Below are 17,502 nucleotides of genomic sequence, written 5' to 3' on the forward strand. Positions count from 1 at the left end.
GACAAAGCAGAAAAAAGTTTCCTGTAATAGAGAATATAAGAGACAGACAAATACTATCAGAATTGTAGAAAAAATATAACCCCATTACAAATAGATAGATAAATAAATAAAAATAAAAAAAGAAATAAAAAGGCAGGTGCAGACAAGTGTGAATATTACCAAACCATCAGTTTCATTAGGCATGTTTTGGAAAATAGTAGCATGAATTTTCTACAGAAAAATGGACTGACTGGTAGAAGCTGAGCTGGAGGAAAGTCTTTTTGGATTCAGAAGAAATGTAAGCACACATGAAGCAATACTGCCACTATAACTAAGACAAACCTTCGTTTATTACATTTGGCCATGATCACTGGAATGTACGTTTTGAAATTCTGATGTTATTAAGTACAACTTGTATAGAAACCAGACTGAAGTCAAAAGAGTCGAAGGACATGGAAGGAATGCAGTAGCTGAGAAAGGAGTCAGTAAAGGCCCCCATGTTATTCAGTCTGTAGATTGAGCAAAAAGTAAAGATGTAAAGGTTTGATAGTGACATTATAATTCTATCAGACACAGTAAAAGAATTGGAAAAATCAGTTAAATGGAATGAGTAGTGTCTCGAAAGCAGGTTATTAAATGAACAAAGATAATAGAGTGTAGTCAAAAGAAATCGGTTGATTTGTGGTGAACTGGATTTGAAAACGTGACTGAAAGTATTAGGTGCTGCTATTTCAGCAACAAAATAACTGATGATGACAGAACTAAAGAGGATATAAAATGTAGACTAACAGTGGCAGAAAAATGTTTTGTGAGAAAGAGAAATTAGATCACCAGACAAAATATTACCTGTGACGTAAAAGAGCACACAGGTCACTTTGGAGCAATGTTAGTAATGAAGAACTGGTAACAGGCAGTCATGTGGCCCTCCACCCCTAACATGAATCATACGAGTGAGATGGCGTGTGTGTGTGTGTGTGTGTGTGTGTGTGTGTGTGTGTGTGTGTGGGCGCGCGCGCGCCTGGGTCAACGTAGAAACATGACAGAATGGGAGAAAGATACTGTCCGTATGTGTCTGTGACCAGAATGTGAATGAAGGTGCCTGATTTGTTGATGTGTCAACATGGGCTATTCATGTTTCATTATTGGGAATTTGTCGAGAGTGTCTTGCTGATTGGTGTCCTTCGCAAAACCTGGCACTTTGTGCCTGTCAAACTCCTCACTCCTCATTTGGTGTGCACACCAAGTGGGAAAGTGCAAATGCATTTGAGTGCTGAGTGATAGGCTGATAATGGATCTCATTGGTATAGTTACTCAGGAACTATATCCAACCTTACAGCCATTGAGTTGTCTTATGGGCAAGTTTTAAATGGGGCTGAGTTGTGAAATGAGGGACTTGTGATTGGTGATCAACTGAAACAGTTTGAGTGTAATACCTCTGTGCCATATGTAATGTTTCATTGCAAATACACTGGGCTGCTCTATGATGTGCGTATATTTGTGAGACAGCAGGGCATCAGTGCCACAATCTGGTATATCAGTGACAGCATTAAATGTTTCCTGAGATGGAATATTGCATAACAACCTAAGTCGCATGAAATTCGTCTGGCAGGCCTCTGACCACACAAAATTGACTCCCGTTTTCTGCAAATGAGCAAGTAGGAAATCTAGGCTGCATTCGGGACAAATTACACATAATAATTGACTTTATCCAGGAACGACTTGTTATTTGAGGTTCTTAGGATCTGGCAAGTTAATGATTGTGTCCACGTGACCCTCTGTGTGCGTGAACCCGTCTGTACTTAAGACATGTCCCAAGTACATTACCCATTTGCTCAAAGTAACTATATTTGTTGTGATAACACGGACCATGGACTTAGAGCCACTCGTACATCATCTGTAGATTAGGTGCGAGAGTTGCTCCCACATGGCCCCATTAATTAACAAGTCATCTAAATAATCAGCACAGCTGGGGATACCTTGGATGAGTTGCTCAAGATATCTCTGAAATATTGTGGGGACACTTGTAACCCCAAATGGCAACCTGTTATAATGGCATGCCAAATGGTGTATTAATCAGCAAAAACTGTTTCTTCTGATCAATTGCAGGTAACTGAAAAGTAGGCTTCAGTGAGATCTATCTTTGAAAAATAGTGGCCCCAGCCAATTTTGCCAACAATTCCTGTGGCTAAGGAATGTGATACAGCCAGACATCTGCTCGAGCATTAATGGAAGATGGCAAGTCAGCACAAATATGAAGTGATACGTTTGGTTTCTTAAAAACATCCGTGGACATAGCCCACTGGTTAGATGATATGTGATATATAACTCTAACCTGTGTAGTTCTGCTTTAACTTGATTATCAATAGTGAAGGCTGTGGACAAGCTCTACAAGATTTATGCACTGCCGATTGCTTTAAGGATATGTGGGTCTGGAACCCTGTTGCACAACCTAATGTAGTTTCAAACAGTTGTTTATATTGCACACATAACGTATCAAGTTTCTGTGCATGGCATCACAGTTGAGACTGGTCTTGGATCTGTAAACCAAAAAGCACAAAAGTGTCTAATCCAAAAATGTTAGTTGTCCAAGAATTGACTACTAGCAGTGTTAGTTGCTAAGTTACATTTTTATGCTTAGCTTGGACTTTGATATAACCTGCAACAGGATTAACTGGCCATTGTATATCATCACTTTGTGTTGAGGAGATCACAGCTGCTGGAGCCAATCACTAGTATTGTCTTCATTAATTAGACATCCGACCATGCCTGTGTCCAGCTGAAAATCCACTATTGCTCCATTAATGTCCAGTTTCATCATGAGCCTCTGTATCCCATCCGTTGCTGCTATGGGCACCAACTAGATTGCGTGCAGCACGCTGATAGCTAAGGCAAACACCTAAGTTTTGTGGCATGAAAAACAGGTAATATCACAGAAAGAGCAATGACACCACAGATGCTGTGAGCTGCAATCTGGACACAATTTAATGGCACGAAGTTTTCTGGGGCACTTTGACAACGATGAGGAGGAAACTGTTGTATGAGCCTTCATTCTCTCTGGGACACACCAAAAGTAAACAAAGTGCTTCTGTTTTTCATGTTAAACAACAATGAGGGTATTGGATCACTATCTACTGCACTAATTCCAGAATCCCATGTCGCCGGATGAACATGTGCTTGGTAAATCGGATGTTGACATTGATTGGAAGTCATTAGTTGATCATAGAGTACAGTGGCGATAATACTCTGACAGTGTTGACAACAGAGGAATCATGAAACATAGCTTGTGCTGATGCAGCTACTCTGTGAGCTTTGGCAATTTTTGACACACTGCTCAGGCTGGGATCAGCTTTCAGAACATTCTTTCTGTCAGGAGAAATATTTATAACAACATCACAGACTAATGAGTTGATATACTATATGCCAGCTCTGTTTACAGAAAAGTCACACTTGTGAGCTAAGCCTTGCAAGTGAGCATCCCATGCTGCATATGTTTGCTTACATTGCTTAATACATTGGTTAAATTTGAGCCTAGCGGCCACTACATGTGTTTGGTGAACATAGTAGTCAGGCGGCAAACCACAAACATCAGAAAGTCTAAAATCACTGTGGTCTGAGAGTGTGTGTGGCTTTTGCACCACTTCGTGCAGTTTATTAATAGAAGCCAGAGTGTACTCTGACATTCAGGGTCAGTTACTTGATTTCTCTTTTTGAAGAAGCAAGCATGTGGAGGAGTGGGAGGCAAGGAAACTGCAATTGTAGACTGTTATTGGTTTTGCAGCAGTAGTAACAACAGTTTCTGTTGTTGCTGGTGGAATTCCCACTGCTGTTCATACTGCTGCTGTTGGAGTTCTTACTTTTTTTCGTGCTATTGCTGTTGCTGCAGTTATTGTTGCTGTTGCAAGTGCAACTGCTGCTGCCAAAACCTTAGAAATTCATGATTCATGCCACATTGGAATAGTTGTGACAAGAAATTTCTTGTCATAGAGTTTTTGACCTACTCTTAATACGTAGAACATATTTATGATCACTCACACTGGCGGTAACAGAGATGCCAGTGGAACAAACAGGGATTCCTGAGGTCAATGAGGGTGGAGTTCTTGAAGTGAATGTCTTAAACAGAAACAAGTCCATAGTGTAGGAAAGTCCTCTTAAGCATATACCAATAATCCGGAGAGTAATCCAAATCTAAAATATAATACAGGCAAAGTCAAAACTCTACCGATCTGTAGTGTGTACTTAATGCTTCAGTGAGTTGGTAGGTTGAGTAACCACAGTCGGGTCACAGCATTTACAGGAAGTCTTGCATTGGTAGACATCTTCATATTACATGCTTGTGGCTGTATCACTGCCTTGCATGGGGGGGAAGCTACAGTGGAAGTATGTAGCCCAAGTATCTCTGACATGTTCTCCATGTTGATACTTGGGCTTGGTAGCGAATCAAAGTCATTGCCAGATACTAAATTTTTAGGTGCAAGACATTTGGACAAGTCTTCTCATAGTTCTAATAAGACTATTTCTGCGAGATGCATAAGGACAGCACACGAGGGTAGCCATTGCACACCATCCTCTACCTTTGTAAACTGCCCAGAATATAACTCCCCATCCCCCTCAGTCATTGAAATGTTCCGTTTTCAAAAGGGAGAAGAAAATCAAGGAGTGTGAAACATGTCACTGCCAGTCTCATTAAGATGCTATGAAAAAGTTCGAACGACTTCACTCAGTCGACATGATGTCAAACTTTGTATCAAATTCCACATCTAGCAACTTCTGGCCCTAGCCACAGGTAATTGTCTGCTTTTCAGTCGGAGGGGGGGCATCAGCTCTCTTGACTTTCCCAGCCACTTCTCAACCCATACCTCTGACACTTCTGTTGATAGCTACACCTAATGAAGTGCCCTCCATCCAGGATGAAACAGACCAGCAATCTATCACCAGCTAGTGGATGAAAGAGCCACATGTTGTGGGTCATAGAAAATAACAGTTCTCTTCTGCCCCGTAAGTTAAGACAGTAAAATCCTTACAGCAATTGAAACCTCACAGGGATGATAGGGAAAAATCAGAAGTTAAACCAAATTTTGCTGCTCTGGTAGACCCCTATCCCCTCCCTTAGTCGAGCCTATGAATGCTGATGAAGACTCACACATTCAGGTGGAGCATGACTCAGAAGCGAAGTAATTTGTTCTTCTGTTTCCACTTCACTGCTTTCTCAGATCCCAATCTGCCATTCCTTCGGTGGAACAGTAATGGATACCATCATCACCTGGCTGAACACCATCAGTTATCAGCTGTTACTATTCAGTTGGCGTGGAACTACTGGAGACATTTCTCAGACACCCAGTTCTTCTTCTTCTTTTTCTTCTCATTGCATTACAACACTGTGTGGGTTTTAGCCTCATCAACAAGCTTCCTCCATTCTGCCCTCTCTGCCATGGTTCTCTGACATCCTTGGACTCTGATAGATTTTTTTATCTTGTTACATGTCATCTGTCCACCGTTTTCGGGGCCTTCCTCTCTGTATTCTTCCGGTTGGCCTCCATTCAAAAATCTTTTTAGTTGTTCTTCCAGTGTCCATCCTGAGGACATGTCCAAGCCAGGATATTCTTCTGCTTTTTGTAATTCTTGTGAAGTCAGCTCCTTGTACAGGCTGTCCAGCTCAGTGTTTGTCTTAGATCTCCAGAAACCTTTACTATCCTGAACTGCTCCACAGATCTTGCACACCACTCTACAATCAAATATCCTGAGCTGCTGCTCAAGCAGCACTCGTTGGCGTCCATGTTTTGCATCCTTAGGCTACACTGGCTGGATCACGACCTTATATAGTTGCAGCTTCAGCTGCCTATTTAATAACCTAGAGGGCAATGATTTCTTAAATGCGTGGAAGCATCTATTACCATTTAGGATGTGGAGTTTTATTTCAGTTGACATGGAATTTGTGCTGTTTGTATTAGAGCCCAAATAGTCAAAGTTCTGCACATGTTCAAAATTGAAACCGTCTGCTGATAGTCTAACCAAGTTTTATTTTCCTTCCTACCGAGCGAGGTGGCGCAGTGGTTAGCACACTGGACTCACATTCGGGAGGACGACGGTTCAATCCCGTCTCCAACCATCCTGATTTAGGTTTTCCGTGATTTCCCTAAATCGTTTCAGGCAAATGCCGGGATGGTTCCTTTGAAAGGGCACGGCCTATTTCCTTCCCAATCCTTCCCTAACCCGAGCTTGGGCTCCGTCTCTAATGACCTTGTTGTCGACGGGACGTTAAACACTAACCCTCCTACCACCTATTTTCCTTCCTGGTGAAATTTATCTACTTAGTATTTGTTTCATTTATAGAAAGGCCTCTAGGTTCTGTGGCTTCTTTCAGCTCGGATCTTGTCCTCTCTAATGATCCACTTCTACTACTAATAATTGCTACATCACCAGCATATGCGCATATCTGAGTCGACTTCGTGCCATGTAACCAGATATCTGAAGCTTCCGCATGGCTGCTTCAAGAGCCAGATTGAAAAGCATCATAGAGAGTGCGTCCCCTTGTCTGACTCCTTTACTAATGCTAAACCAATTGCTCAGTTCTCCATCCTCTCGTACGGCAGCCTTGGAACCAACCAACGTTGCTTGAATAAGTGAGACATGCTTCAGTGGTATACCAAGCAGCAGCAGGAATGCTGGAGCAGGCGTAAATGGGAAATACCTGTATGACTGCTCCCCATAAACCACCGCACCAAGTTTCAACTTGGTTTGTGTAAATAGTATGCTTTGTTAATTATCTATGACAAGATAATACTGTATGCGAGATACAGGCTTCACTTTTAGACTAACGCCCTTCCTGTAGTTTTCCAAGACCCTCTGACCTAAAAAGAAAGCCACCCAGTCCCTTCCACATAGCCTCTGCTACCCGTGTAGGCACTCCATGTGTTTAGTGGATCCCTGATGTATTAAGTGGAACCAGAGAACCCACCACTGTATGGTGCAAGTCGAGGAATCTGCAGCCCACACTGTTGCAGCACCTTTTGAGCCTCTCATTTAGACCCACCACTCAACTCAATACCAAAGGTCTGCAGTCAATCCTTTTGACAATACTACAGATGTTGAGCTCTGCCTTCATCTCGCCAACAAGACTGGCCTTCTGTCCCCTTCAAATAGCAGCCCAAAACCAGAGAGAATCACTTCCATTCAGAACCAACACACATCATTGGTACTGACATTATAAAATGACTTGGAGAGAATTTCTGTATGGTGCGAAAAGTGATAATTAGCAATGAACAAAGAAAAGTGCGAGGTCATCCACATGGGTACTAAAAGAAATCCGATAAATTTTGGGTATACGAAAAATTGCACAAATATAAGGGCTGTCAATTCGCCTAAATACCTAGGAATTACAATTACAAGCAACTTAAATTGTAAATGCTACATAGATGATATTGTGGGGAAGGCGAAACAAAAGACTGCACTTTGTTGGCAGAACACTTAAAAGATGCGACAGACCCACTAAAGAGACAGCCTACATTACACTTTTCCGTCCTCTGCTGGAATATTGCTGTGCGGTATGGAATCCTTACCAGGTAGGATTGATGGAGGACATCGAAAAAGTGCAAAGAAGGGCAGCTCATTTTGTGTTATCGCGCAATAGGCGTGAGAGTGTCACTGATATGATACGCGAGTTGGGGTAGCAGTCACTGAAACAAAGGTGGTTTTCTTTGCAGCGAGATCTATTTACAAAATTTCAATCACCAACTTTCTCATCCGAATGCGTAAATATTTTGTTGACACCCACCTACGTAGGAAGAAATGATCATCATAATAAAATAAGAGAAATCAGAGCTCGAACGAAAAGATTTAGGTATTCCTTTTTCCACGCGCCATTCAAGAGTGGAATGGTAGAGAAGTAGTATGAAAATGGTTCGATGAGCTTTCTGCCAGGCACTTAAGTGTTAATTGTGGAGTAATCATGTAGATGTAGAAATATGTGGGGGTTGTGTGGCTTTCAGAATAGATAGTGCTCTCCTGCATGGGAGGAATGGTAAGGTCTAGTATTATTATTCAAGTTTCATGAAATAAATGTTTTTGGTTGTATTGTGTAATTAACTTTCCAATAAATTTCTTTCAGGTGGTGATGCTGAACAGTTCATCTGAAGGAACCAGCCAAAATGGATATGTGAAAAAATCACCATTTGCATTTATTTCAAATTTATTTAAAAAAAAGAAAAATCGTGGTTCAAGAAATGATGTGAAGTTCAAGGACTGTGCTTTTGGGGCAATGGAAGGTGGATCAGGATGTCCATGTATGTTGGAAACCTTTTGATAGTGTGTCTTAGTCTAGTTCATATTACGTTTTGCATTTTCCATTGCTAGTTAGTTTCTTGCTTTTGCATCTTCCACAATGCCTGAAATCTAGAGAGCAACATATTTATTTGGCCATTGTATAGTAACATTTTTTCTTTTAAATTATACTGTCAAATAATTTCTTTACCGGCATTACGCACACACACACACACACAAGTTGGCAGAAAATGTTTACGTTATGTATATTATTTTATCTGGCATATGTCATTGTTAGTTTATTAGTTATGGATTATAATTGCCATCTCTTTCTTCGAAATGGAGGGAATAAGCTCTCTATTGTAAAACACTTTTTCGTGTCATAACACAAGGAAGAAATAAAAACATTCAGCTATGGGTATGAGCATGTAGAGGAACTGTTCCTCAAGTTCAAAAAAATAATTGTCCAAGCAGTGGACAGAAACGAATTTAATAGATCATTTCATGATCATGGAAGGGTCCCTTCATGGCATACAGTCTCTATAAAGAAACTTTTAAAGAAATAGTGGCTGCTGCACAATAGGTGTAAAACAAAACATAGGGCTGTAGATCGAGGAATTTGGAGTGCAACACATTTGGTTACAAAAGGAGGACCTCTTACAAAAACTAAAGATATTTTGGTCATACCTGATGGCTGTCAGTAGCACCAAAGTTTGTGTCCAGATACTCCTGGAAGGCACAACAACAGAAACCAAAGGTAGCAAAGAGAAAGCAGAAATGATGAACCTCATTTTCAAATGTTCCTTCACAAAGGAAGATCATGGAGTACTGCACCAGTTTAATTCTTGCATCACTTGAAATGTTCCTTAGTTTTAGAAACGTAAATTTTCAGTTTGTGAGTGTTGTTATTCTAATCCAAGAACACTGTAATTTATTTCTCAAACAGTACACACACATGGAAGGCAAGGTTCAACACAACTCTCAGTAAGGAAGGGACTGGCAGAGTCTTGTGCTCTGGACTATATATTTATTATTTCCAAGAGGGGGCACAGCTGGCATGCTGCGCATACAACTGCTGTCGCATTAGCAGGCTGGGTGGCCCCTAGTGGCTAAATCAAGTACAGATGTCACACAAGAACTGAGAAGCAGCACACACAAAATTGGTAGTTACAGCACTTGTCTTCCTTTGCGAAGAAGTGAGCACTGTGCTCACATCCATTTCTTCTGTAGTCAATGTAGGTTGTTGAGTTGTGCGATGTACTGCCACCAGTGCATATGGTCAGAAGTGGCATGAGCGAGGACAAGTGCGTGCTTGCCCCCCCTGTGAGAGGCTGTATGATAGGATAGGCAACACTGGCATAGTGTCCATTTCCACATCTGAGTCCAGTCTCAGAGAAGGAGGTTGCGGTGAGGGTGGTGGAACAGCAGCGCTAGCTGTGATGGAGGCAGTGAAGGCGTCAGCTGTGACAGTGTGGGAAACTGGGTCCCGCTGTGGCCCCTGACAGCTGAAGGGGGCACCCACAGCAGAGGAAACAGTTGTAAAAATGTTGGCAGTGGTGGTGGAAAAGCCAAGGGCACTTTCCATGATGTAGGAGACAACCAGGAGATGGTGGATGCAGGGACGGTGGAGGCGCACTTGGTAAGCACCTGCCCAGTGAGATCTGAGCTGGTCAGTGTGTTGCGATACCATCCACTTAGCTGTGTGGACAATGCAAAGGCGTTGGCCATGGGTACTCTTGATTACCGGCGGCACTCATTGTGGCCAGTGGGCAATCCCGTGAGCCAATACCGCTGTGCCAGGCTGGAAGTGCTGAGGCACCGGTGCCGGTGGGTGGCCTGACATTGGCTGAAGCAAGTAGCAGAGTCCAGGGCTGATGACCATGCAACAACTCCGCCAGACCTTCATCGCCAATGGGGGTGAACCTATAAGAACTGAGGAACTGGTCAAGAGCTACTTCCAGTGGCACATCCAGAACGTAATTTTTCATCTGAGTCTTAAATATTTGCACTAGTCATTATGCTTCCTCATTTGATTGAGGGTGGAAAGGAGGAGACATGACTTGGAGAGCACCACTTTTTTTTTTTTACAAAAATCTTCAAATACCTGAGATATGAACTGAACTGGGGGCCATTGTCTGTAAGTAACATATACGGAAGACCTTCCACTGCAAAAAAATTTAGACAGAGCAGAAATTGTTGCTGTTGCAGAAGTAAACAGGCAGCGCCCCACATACAGAAATGTAGGATAAAAATATCAATTATAACAAGCCAGTAGGAAGTCAAAAAAAGTTCCACAAAATCTACACGAATTTGGTCCCAAGGCTGCTGTGGATCTGGCCATAGTGAGAAAGAAGCACGGGGAGCCACCTGATGGGTGGCATACTGTAGGCAGGCTACAAGAACTTACACCATTTTTCCATCAATATCTGGCCAAAAAACATGTCTACATACTAACACTTTTGTACGTGACACACCCCAGTGGTCGACATGTAATAAATGTATAACCTCACACTGAAGGGCAGACAGGACTACCATCCGAGGAGTGGAGTCCTCTCTAGCTAACAGCAACACTCCATCCCAAACAGAAAGATGATTTTGTAATGCAAAATAATTTCTCAGTGGATCAGAAACATGACCTGAACATCCAGCCAGCCATGTTGCTCAAAACAACTTTACTTAAAACAAGATTAAGATCCACGGCTACTGCGGCTGCAGTTTTAGTGCTAGTAACAGGAAAACCATCAACAAGATTTTGAGCTTCCACATCTAAATGAAAACAAAGTAATTCCTCTTTATCAAGCTGTGGATTAGGACTAATCTGCAAACGCGATAAGACATCAGCATTTGCATGTTGCACTGTGGGTTGAAAATGTATCTCATATTTTTATCATGACAAGAAAAGAGCCCGCCACTGTAAGCATTGTGCGGCTTTGTCCAGTGAGGAAGCCGAAGCGTTGAAAAGAGACACCAAAGGTTTTTGGCCCGTGGACAGGTAAAACTTTGACTCATATAGTAGAGCATATATGATCTCCAAAGCCTTGTTCTCTTTCTGAGAATAACGCAATTGTGCAAAATTTAAGGACTTAGAGGCATATGCAATAGGACATTTAGAACCATCCACATACTTATGAACAAGAATAGTACCAGCGCCAACTGATATGTATCTGTCTTTAACACTAGGTGCTGGGCCAGCTGAAAAGTGACCATACAACAGGCCGACTGCAGCTTAAATTTCAACTTGAATGCCTGGTCTCAAGTCGGGGACTAGTGGAAAGGAACATCTTTACATAATAATGTGTGGAATTGTTGTGCCACAGTAGCAGTGTCCAGTATTAATGCGTGGTAGTATTCAATTTTACAGTATGGCAATAGCATCAATATGGTGGCACAATTGTTTAACGTGAGCACACAACGCATCAGAGCCCAAATAAACAATGACGGTTGAAGAAACTGTGCCTTGTCCAAATCGCACTTTAACCCTGCATACTGTTAAAACAGAAAATAGAACACGAAGGTTCTGCAAATATTCCTCTGTAGAGGTACCATACATAACTGTTTCATCTAAATAGTTGATGCAGCCTCAAACTGATGCAATAAGTTGCCCTAAAAAAACAATGAAAAACAGCTGGTGTGCTTGCCACACCAAAAGGCAAACACTGATATTGATAAAACCCAGCTGGGGTATTGATAACTAGAAGGCATTTATATTCCTCATCAAGCGGCAACAGTAAATATGCCTATGCCAGGTCAATCTTTGAAAGAGAATGACCTTTTAGTAATTTTGCTAACACCTTGTGCATTAATAGATTTTTTTAAAAAGCGGTGCAGAAGCATAATTTATTGGTAGGTTTTTTGACTATCATCAGCGGTACTTACTACTCACTGGGAGAAATAGATTGAATAACATCAAGGGATTGAAGCCAAATCTAATTCTGTGGTGTTTTTTAGTTACCGGTACCAGGTGGGTGCTGAAAAACTGGGGGTGTGCATTGTTGGATCATAATATGAGCTTGTAATTCTGTTGCACAACACACTTTTAGAGGAAGTAGAGAGGAAAATTTGGCACAGACAGCATGCAACTTGATCAGAAACCAAATGTGCTTCAGCATCGATTGAGAATGCAAACAGTTTATAAATGTCCAAACCAAACAAATTTTCATTGTCCACAACTAGGAATGTTAATGAATGAACACAGCCTTGTAAGTCATAGCTATAGAAAAGTGTCCAAGAATGGGAATCTTTTGTTTGTTATAACATGTCAGCCTCCGAAGAGGAGAACCCAAATCCACATAAGTCTGAGAATTCACAAATGCTGCTTCTGCATCCGTGTCTCCCTGCGTTTTCAATTATTTTTTAAACACAACACACTTCAGTGGATAACTTGCTTTGAGACACCATCACTGATGATACACTGTTCACATCCATGTTCGTTTTGTCCTCACTGAGGTTTGGAAAGGAGTTACTTGCAGAACCAATGTGTCCTTTCTTATGGTACCTATTGCACATTGCCCAGCTCTTTGGACATATGGTCCATTCATGTTGACTGAAGCAGTACGGGCATGAAGACAGTGGAGCATGAGGCTGTCGCTGTTGTGATGTGGACTATTGTTGTCGCAAATGCCAGTTACATATATTATGCTGAGACGTCTGCTGGACTGCTGCAATAGCATCTATGTTCCCATGTGAACTGACTGAAGGCTGGGAGGGGTGAGAGGAACTGATTTCTTAAACTTTGTACCAGGCTTCTGTCTGACTTCCTGAAATTTTTAAAATTACAAATGACTGAGCTAAGTTCAATACTTACGTAAGCATAGAGTTTTCACACTGTAGAGCTCGCTCTCATACTTCCCTATCATGAGCAAAACGTATGACTGCATTGTGAACCATTTGATTGGTGTAGGATTCCTTATGAACATATGTCACAAAATTATTGTATTGTATTGTATTTATGATGGTGGCTAAGCCCGTGTACCTCTACTGCCCATGCTGTGTATGTTTTGGCAGCAGTGAAACTCCACACGAGAACCAATAATGCAAGTACATTTACAGTGATAGGTAGGAAGTAGCTCACACATCTGATCAAAAGGAAGACTTGAGGGTTCTTGTAAGGAGGCAAGCTGACACAACAAAGTTCTGATACCAGTGAGTTGAAATCCACAACAAATAAAGGACCTTGCAAAAGCTTACATCTGTTACCCCAAATGCATGGAAATGCCGGTGTAGATGTTTTTCGTAAGCATCCCAGTCTTTTGCTGTATCGCTGTATGTAGAGAACAGCAGTGGATATGTTGGTGGAGGGACCACAGTTTGTGCGAGTGTAGTTGTTAAACTGGAAATAGTGACTGTTAGTGTCTGCTATTGCTCAATAAGGGATTTAAGTGCTGCTTCCATGGACTCAAAAGACTAATGACTGAAGTGGAACATGTGGTGTTAAATACCTTACGTGTTGCCAAAAAGTATTTTAACCCAAGACCACTGTAATTTATTGCTCAAACAGTACACACACATGGAAGACATGGTACAACACAATCAGAAATACACAAGTGGTCAGCGGAGCCTTGCATTCCAGCCTGTATATTCATTAGTTCCAATAGGGGGTGCAGCTGGCAGATGCGCCATGCAACTGCTGTCTCATTAGCTGGCCATGTGGCCTCTAGTGGCCGAATCAAACATAAACTTCATGTGCAAACTATGAAATGGCGCATACACCAAATCGGTAGTTACGGCAGTTGTTATTCTCACATTCTGAGCTGCTGCATCTTGAACAAATGTCCATGTAAAACTGTGTAAATCACATTAATGTGGACTTCTCCTCTGTTGCAGCTGCGTACTGAAATCTGGAAGCTGTGACTAAATTTTTGACATTCTTCTAAGTAATAGAAGGCATTTCCTGTGAACACAGGTACATTGCACCTTCTGTTGCAATTGGTGTATGAAAGACAACACTAATATATAATGAGTGTTCATATGTTTGATATTACATTGCATGAACTCTGTCTGACAGTAACAAACGACAGTTCTGTACAAATTGACAAATAACTAACCATCATATGTTTCCCATGACATCAGCACCATTATTGTGGCACCCCTTTTATTCAATGGCACACCCTGCTCCTTCAAAACCAGAACACTACAGCGTGGAATAACTGCCAAGCCAGTAGGTACTCCAGTGTATAGTAAACAGCAATTGTCGTCACACCTTGAAGATGCATGGCATCTATATGTACCATTTTACATGTACGAGCAATAACAAAACCATCCAAACAGTTTGTGATTTTAAACTACTTAACTAATAAAAAATACCTCCAGCTGTGATGATCATCACTCGTCAGTTAGTTACATTGGGTAACACATCACTTTCCCACACACTGCGAGGGTAAGGGATGTAGATGCTAATGTCAATAGCATTGAGAAACAGCAACAGTCACTAAAATCGAACAAGACCCCATGATTCTTGCCAGATTATATATGAAATACACGCACTAGTTAGCTCCTTTCTTAACCATGACACAAGGGCCGTTCAAAAGTAAGTTCTGATACATTCTGTCGTGTGAAAGAGTGGAGATAGTAGAGAGATTTCAGCATATAGTAGAGTGATTTCAGCATAGCTGTGTTGCCCAGCTCAGTTAAGAGTCTGGTAGTGCAGCAGAAAGGGTATTTAACTGTTGTTTCCACCACAACTGCAAATCAAAATGGCTGATATCACTTAAACTCTTGCTGCCTGTGAATTCTGTGAGCAAAAAATGTCATTATTATAGACATTTATAATGAATTTTGCTCAGTATATGGAGATAACTGTGAGTGATAGTGCTGTAAGAAAATCATGCCATTTGTTTTCGGAAGATCAGATGAACATCAACAACAAAGGATGAAGGACAACCATCTGATGTGGCAAAAGAACTTGTTGCAAATATAAATAACAAAATCAGAGGAAATAGCTGGTTCACGATGACAGAATCATCAGTCATTGTCCATAAGATATCTTGAATAATGTTGTACAAACTTGTGGCTGATCAGCTCGGTTATCACAAATTTTATGTGCAGTGGGTCCACAAAATGAAGAGGTTGGGGGCTGCATTAACATTTCTGATGTTTTACAATACAGAAGGCGGTGAATTCGTCAATCACATTGTGGCAGGAATTGAAACCTGGGTTGCATAATTGAATGTGGAGAAAAAATCAACGGTACAGGGCCACACCCGTTCACCATGTAAGTCTTTTAAAGTGCCACCAAACATTTTTTGCCTGAAAACTAATAACTCTTTTTTTTCTGGCTGGAGAAGGACGGACACACACACACACACACACACACACACACACACACACACACACACACTGCTTAACAGCATAAACTGAATATTGTTTGACCATCTTCTGTACATCCCTAATTTGTCACCCAGTGATTTTCACTTGTTTTGAAAGATGAAAAAACCAACCAACAGAAGCTATCAAGGGCAGTGATGTACACGATCACAACACTAGAACAAAGTGTAACTGTTTGTGTAACAGAACAACATTAAAAATGACTGATAGAAGTCCATATATCAGTGGTTTGATTTGGTATAACAAGCTACCAAACTCTCTAAGAATGTACACGAGAAATGTTTTTAAAACAAAATTAAAATCTTTTCTAATAGAAAAGTGTTTATATTCTTTCAATGAATTTTAAGATAGTGATTGTAACATGAGGCATTAGCATATCAATTGTAATGTGATAAATGTAAAAAATAGACATAAGAAGCAACAGCTACAGAATATAGTGCATTTTATAAGTATGAATACAACCATAGTATTAAGTTTGACGTTTGCAAAAGCAATCATTACGATAGCTCCACACAAAGAAAATGTAAATAAATAAATAAATGTAGAAATATCGTCAGGCATTCCCCAGATAAGTTTGTTGAGAGCCTTGTTGTTCATCTTGTGTATTAATCACCTGGCTGACAATATTAATAGAAACTTCAGGCTGTTTGCAGATGATACAGTTCTGTATAATGAAGTACTATATGTAAATAAAAGTGCAAAAATATTCAGTCAGATGTCACTAAGATTTCAAAATGGTGCAAGGACTGGAAACTTTATTGAAATATTCATAAACGTAAAATCCTGCTTTTCGCAAAAAGCAAAACCTAGTATCATATGATTACAGTTTCAGTTAAATGCATTGGTGTCCAAAATTAAAGCAACAAACTGCTATTCTCCCGTCCTGTGTCCAATTCACAATGTAATTATACAAACTGTCAACAGATGTATGTACGATTGTGTTCTGCAAGGAACATTGGCTTTCCAGTCAACAGACAAGTACGCCAATGATGATGCCAGGGCACTTATCAAATGGGGTCGTATTTGCCAGGTAGTCCCACATCCACAATCACTGTGTCCACAGTCACAGACAGTGCAATGTGGCACAGAGAAGACACCTATCAGACTCTCCATGGTGAGGACCATAGGAAGAATGGAAGCAGGACAGTCGCATAAACTCATGTGTCCTGATGGCTTAGTGTGAATCATTCTGTTGTTTCTTGTATGTGGAGACTGTTTGTAGAGACCAAAACTGTGCCCAAAGACCAGGGCAGGCCCAACCACATGTGACATCAGAAAGAGAAGACAGTTATTTGGTTGTAAGGGCATGATAGTACCGCCTTAGTACTGCATGGCAACTGGCATCTGACATCACAGCATCACTGGATGCATTTTATCGAGGCAAGCTGTGTACAGAAGGCTTTGGTAGAGTGGCCTTTATTGTCGGAGACCTGCTGCATGTGTACATCTGACGCGTCTTCACAGAAGGAAACATCTAAAGTGGAGTCATTAATGTGCCACCTGGATTGTCAAATATTGGGCCAATGTTCTTTCCACAGGTGAGTCCTGATTTGGTCTGAAAAGTGATTCTTGAAGGATTCACATCTGAGGGAACATGAAACACGATTTCGAGACCCAGACATTGTGGAAAGAGACCAATATCGAGGAGGATCCGTAATGGCATGGGCAGTGATTATGTTGAACACCTCTTCACGAAATTGTACGGGTGAATCAGGAAGGCTTAACTGCTGTAAGGTATCATGATGAGATCTTGGGACCTCATGTGCAGTTGTTGCAAGGTGCTGTGGGCCCAGACTTTGTATTGAGGAGTTATAATGCCTGACCTCATAGAGGGTGGTTGATATTTCATTGAGAAACAAAAGATTTGCGTGCAAGGCGTGACCTGCTCACTCGCATAGAGCACATCTGGAATGCAATAAGGAGATGAGTTGCATTCCATCAGCA

General features: G+C 41.2%; 1 protein-coding gene across 2 annotated transcripts in view; it reads left to right on the top strand.

Annotated features, from left to right (window-relative positions):
* The window catches only part of LOC124614026, an 80,776-nt gene that overhangs the window by 5,466 nt on the left and 57,808 nt on the right, over nucleotides 1-17,502 (top strand). For both annotated transcript variants that reach the window (XM_047142844.1, XM_047142843.1), the window contains exon 2: nucleotides 8,084-8,258. In XM_047142844.1, the coding sequence (XP_046998800.1) occupies nucleotides 8,090-8,258 (169 nt within the window). In that variant the 5' untranslated portion in view covers nucleotides 8,084-8,089. The remainder of the gene's footprint in view (nucleotides 1-8,083; nucleotides 8,259-17,502) is intronic.

This window comes from Schistocerca americana, chromosome 4 (assembly GCF_021461395.2).
Source record: "Schistocerca americana isolate TAMUIC-IGC-003095 chromosome 4, iqSchAmer2.1, whole genome shotgun sequence".
Taxonomy (NCBI): domain Eukaryota; kingdom Metazoa; phylum Arthropoda; class Insecta; order Orthoptera; family Acrididae; genus Schistocerca; species Schistocerca americana.